The sequence below is a fragment of the Manihot esculenta genome, chromosome 10, assembly GCF_001659605.2.
Source record: "Manihot esculenta cultivar AM560-2 chromosome 10, M.esculenta_v8, whole genome shotgun sequence".
In the NCBI taxonomy this organism is placed as follows: Eukaryota; Viridiplantae; Streptophyta; class Magnoliopsida; order Malpighiales; family Euphorbiaceae; genus Manihot; species Manihot esculenta.
This window is the reverse complement of record NC_035170.2, coordinates 8,607,678-8,612,869: the sequence shown is the minus strand read 5'-3', so window position 1 is coordinate 8,612,869 and position 5,192 is coordinate 8,607,678. Positions and strand designations below refer to the sequence as shown.

The following is a 5,192-nucleotide window of genomic DNA, read 5'->3' as shown; positions in this document are numbered from 1 at the left end:
AGTTCACTTGGTTCTATAATTTGTTTCCAAAGTAAGGTTGAGGTTGAGAGTTGCATCCATTCATGCATGCATGCATGAATGCATCACATATATAACTTCTTTATCTAAAGGATCACATGTTGTTGAGGTCCATTGATGTCATCTAAGGAGAATCATCTACCATGGGATGAAGTGGGAGAACTAAAAGACAAGATGGACACATACCTGGCAGGTATTTATTCTATGATTGAGGCAATCCATACAACTGAGCTCTTCCTGAACATGGAAGACCGAGGGTTCTTTCGCTCACTCATTGAGGAGGAGGCATGACTCTCTGCGCTACTATACAAAGCCTAAAAGGAACTTCGAGCACACTTTAAAGAGAGCAAAGCTAGGATTTAGTCTTGGCCTAAGATCCAAACTTGAGAGGAATTGTTGCACCAACCTACTGGAAATACTTTCAAGGCTCTACTACATATAGATACATTTTATGATAAGGCTAATAGTGTTGTTTCTTTCTTATTAATAAAATTGTCTCAATTTTGCTTTCAATAAAATGTTTCTTTTATTTTTCATCTAATCTAATCTTCAATAAATCCATCACGATAGGCTTAATGCCCATGCTATAAGCAAGGCTCAATAATATGTGCTCTAATAAATGAAAAAGTCCATTCATGTATCAATATTAGTACATGCATTCATACTAACTCTTTATAATGTACAACCATCATAGCTCCGAATGAACCACTGGCACTCCTAATATGAAAGCCCACTGAGATTCAAAAGCCCACCTGAGATCCTATTTAATTGCAATGAAGATCATTGAATTGAAGAAGGAGCAAGTCACTTAGTTTTTCACCTTGTCACTTGAAGGGTTTGAATCATCTTGTATCTGGGTTTGGAGTCATTATTCACAAGGATTGGGATGAGCTGGTAAAGTGGTTCATACTATAGTATACCTACAACACTATCCTAGACATTAGCTTGAGAGACCTAGAGACTGCCAGACAAAAGAAGAATGAGACTTTTTCTGAGTTCCGCTTGAGGTGGAGAAAAAAGGCTATAAAGTTGACCAATCGACCTGTTGAAAAGCACTAAGTCCATTTAGTAGTGAAGGATCTATGTCTGCTTAATATGAGAAGTTGTATAACCTGCCTATCTTCACATTTATGCAACAATATGACATTGGAGTATAACTGGAAGATAGGATGACTATTAAGACTGGTACCTACCAGTCGAAAAGGTCAAGGTATCAGCATGCTTATAGTCAAGAAAGTGGGAAGAACATGGAAGTTCGAATCATAGGGAGGAACCAAAGGACATTCTCCCAATTTCATAAGCCTTTATCAAAAGTGTTAGAAAAGTTGAAAGCCAAAGATTTGTTGTAACCTTTAGCCACTAGACTACTACCAAACCCCTTACCAACCAATTTCAACCACAATATGTTTTGTCAATTTCATCAAACTGCTAGGCATGATACTGATAATTGCTATAGGTTAAGGCATGAGATCCAATACCTTATAGATGATAAAAAGATAGCTAATCCTGGAAGAAGACTAAACACAAGAACCAACCCTATGCCTAACCACACCAATACCTAGCCTCTACATGATTACCACCTCTTAAAAGGAACCTAGCCACATCTTGGAGCTAAGCCAGCCTATTCACCTAAAGCCATAGAACACTACAAAAAAATTGTGAAATTGCGACCAAAATTAGCGACCAAATTTTTTTGTCGCTATATAGCGACCAATCAGCGACCATTCTGCTACTAAATGAATGAAATAATATTTTTATTTAATAAAAAGCTTAGCGACTAATTTTTTGTAGTTAATTGGTCGCTATTTAGCGACCAAATATAAAATGGTCGCTAAATCTAGCGGAAATTAATGGCGCGAATTATTAGCGACCATATTTACGACGAAATTGCGACAACTTTTTAGGCGGAAATATAATGTTGTAATTTGCGACCATATTTAGCGACTAATTTTTTTAGTCGCTAAACAGCGACCAATCAGCGACTAATCAGCAACCATTTCATTTTTAAAATTTTAATTTAATTTTAAATTAAATTTTATTTTATTTAAAATTTTAAATTAAGATTAAATATACTGTTAAAATATTTTTTTATAATTTTACGTATATTTTTATTTTTAGTACAATTTATTTTACGTATATCCTATGTCACTGCAGGTTTGAATGAATATTTTGAAATTGTGATTTCAGATGTGTGCTTTCTGAGGTTTGTGAGATCTAAATATTATGATTAAAGAGGAACAAAACACGATTAAATTTTTAATTATTTTAACTAAAAAAATTAATTAATTTTAACTTAAAAAAAATAATTAATTTATTTTAACTTAAAAAATTAAGTAATTAATTTTTAATTGAAAAATTAACTTAAAAAATTAATAACTTAAAAAATTATTTAATTTTTAATTGAAAACTAATACATTTCTAAAATAAAAAGTCTTAATAATTTTTTTAAATATATTTTTTAGCTAAGTTATAAATTTTTTTTAAAGCTTACATAAACTAAACCCTTAAGTTGCCCATCCTAAAGTCACATTCCTCTCTCAACTCTCAACAGAGCCGCCCGCCACCCCCCTACGCCCCTTCTTCTCTCTATCAGGCGGTCGACGTTCCTCCGCCGCTTCCTCTGGCGTCTTGGTCCTTGTTGCTGTCGTGGCTCTCCTCTGTCGCTTCATCTGGTCCTTGTTTTTGCGTCCGCTGGTCTAGTCCTTCTGCCGTCCGGTGCTGCTCCTCGCCGCCGTTCCTCATCCTAAGTCACGTTGCCGCTGCCCCTTGCCGCTTTCGTGTACGTCCTCAGTCACTGCAGGTTTGAATGGGTTTTGAGATTGTGGTTTCAGATATGTGCTTTCTAAAATTTGTGAGATTTATTGATGTGGGCTTCTGAAATTTGTGGAAATGCGAAGATTTATGTAAATGTTCTGAGGGTTGTATTTGTGAGATTTATTAGAAATCCCATTAATGGACAGATTGCTGGATGGATAACCCATTTTCAAGCAGGACTACGACGTTGATAAAGATGTTTATTTCTCAAATAAGATTTGATTGGGTTCTTCTATTATGCTGGGTTCCTTTTTGAAGTTAAATTGTTTGACTACACAGCGAGTGTCCTGCTTGTAAAACTTGGGGAAAAAAAAACAGAAGTAATCCGATGCTGTTTAATATTATTTTCCTTCTTGAATTGGGAGATTTGATGAAAGAAATATAAGGATTGTATCTCATTTTAGGTGCTTTTGAAGCCTAGTCTCTTCTTGACTGCATTTGTTCTTGCCTAGATTCTGTCCAATACTTGGCAAGTTATTGACAATTGTCAATGTTCAATGCAGATATTTGCTCATATTGGATCGAACAAACTGGAGAACGAACATGCTGACCTCACTCCTAGTCCCTTACATTTTCTTTAGTCTTCCTGCAGCAATATTTAATTTGTTAAGGTATTAACTTCCTTTGATAATAAACTTATAGAGCTCTTCAATCTTTCACTTACCTTCTGCTGAACTTTATTTCTTGACATCTGTATTTTAAATTGTACAGAGGGGAGGTCGGGAAATGGATTGCTTTCATTGCAGTGGTGCTCAGGCTTTTCTTTCCTCGACACTTCCCAGGTATCAAGTTCATCTCTTTTTTCAAGCTCTATTTAGCTTTGCCCTCTCAAATTTCTTTTTGCCTTGTCCCCTCCATTTGACTATTAATGAGCTGTGTTGCTCAAGAGAACCATAATTTCCCAAACTAGTATGACAATTTGGGAGATAAGCAATTATCTTTTAACTTTGGTCAATGTTCACCTCTGTGTAACTCTTGGAGATGCTTCCTAAATCTCAATTATTAACAATGAACATTTACCTAGTGCCCATACAATATTTGTGAGAACATGCAGAGGTAGTTTTCCATATTGGCTTGATTTTGCTACAGCTATAACTTAGGTTATTCGGACTCGAATATGAGTGTGAGAAATAGGTACATATTCTGATATACAGAAATATAGATCTAAATTTAGATATGGGTATTGAAATTATGATGAATAATAAATTTATATAAATTTGAAAAAATTTTATTCTCAAAATTAGCAATCAATTGTTGTTTAATTGTTTTAATTTATATAAATAAAATATATTACACTTAACTTTAAATTAATTTTAATTTTTTATTATAAACTTTTTGAAATGAAGCCTACTGTGAATGGATTGGGAGTTGTTTTACGTAAGATCTTTGAAATTGGTTTGAATTGCTAATGGGAGATTTCTGAAATTTGTGGAAATTCTAAGATTTATCTGAATGTGCCGAGGTTGTATTTGTGAGATTTATTGACAAAATGTTGAAATAAAGACTATTGTGAATGGTTTAAGAGTTGTTTTTGTGAGATAGTTAAAATGGGTTTCTGAATTTTATTGAAATGCTAATGTGAGGTTTGTGTGAAATTCTGTTTTGTTTCTGTTGTGTTTATGAGTTAATCAGGTTTGGGTAGTATACTGCTAGTTCTCCTGTCAATAGTCCCAAGGTTAGAAATTATTTATATGTTTTTTCTTTTAGTTAAAAATATATTCTTTTTTAGTTAACCCCTTTTGTTTATGCACAGATTTATGATCTGATTATGATGAACCAGTTAAACAAGAACACAAAACAGAGAGAAAAAATGGGTGTTATTTCATCATCACCATCACTGCAGGTAATTAGGGATTAATTAATTACTGATTAAGAATTTTTTTTCCATATTTTGAGGTTGATTAATTGACTTATGAATTAGGAGAAAGAAGGAAGAAAGCCGATCACAGAGCAGAGAGGATTTGGGTTTAATTGGGAGCGAAAGTGACATCACAGAACTGAAGAAAATGGGTCTTTGTTTAGTTCCTTTGTCTATGGTTGTGAATTATTTTGGTTGAGTTTTAGATTTTGTTTCTTTCTCTGTCTCTCCATCCATCCATGGATTTATTGATGGAACATTGAAAATGGCTTTCTGCAGAAAAAAAAAAATTGTATATATAATAAGATTAAGATCCATCATTTTCTGCAGCAGCATTTGATATGCATATGTATATTAATTTCATGCAGAACTTCTAAAATCTTTGTGGAATTTTTATTTATTTAATGGAAATATGATAATCCAAGTAATTCTTATGGACAGGGAAACTCATCTCCCTTTTTTACAAAAAATAAATAAAATGATGAGATGGGTTATTTAAAAC

The 5,192-nt window shown here is 33.5% G+C and overlaps 1 protein-coding gene across 1 annotated transcript; it reads left to right on the top strand.

Moving 5' to 3' along the window:
* The first annotated feature begins 1,187 nt into the window (after positions 1 to 1,187).
* LOC122724807 lies at positions 1,188 to 4,803 on the top strand. Its single transcript, XM_043960662.1, has 5 exons — positions 1,188 to 1,363; positions 3,336 to 3,443; positions 3,544 to 3,614; positions 4,613 to 4,675; positions 4,754 to 4,803. Exons 1-5 carry the CDS (start codon positions 1,188 to 1,190, stop codon positions 4,801 to 4,803), a joined length of 468 nt encoding a protein of 155 aa, XP_043816597.1.
* The last annotated feature ends 389 nt before the right edge of the window (positions 4,804 to 5,192 follow it).

Bases quoted from the DNA above. Each gene is read 5' to 3' on its own strand.
- LOC122724807 (XM_043960662.1), top strand. From the start codon at position 1,188: ATGACTATTAAGACTGGTACCTACCAGTCGAAAAGGTCAAGGTATCAG. The intron at 3,444-3,543 runs GTATTAACTTCC...TAAATTGTACAG, and splicing joins GCAATATTTAATTTGTTAAG to AGGGGAGGTCGGGAAATGGA. The intron at 4,676-4,753 runs GTAATTAGGGAT...CTTATGAATTAG, and splicing joins CATCATCACCATCACTGCAG to GAGAAAGAAGGAAGAAAGCC.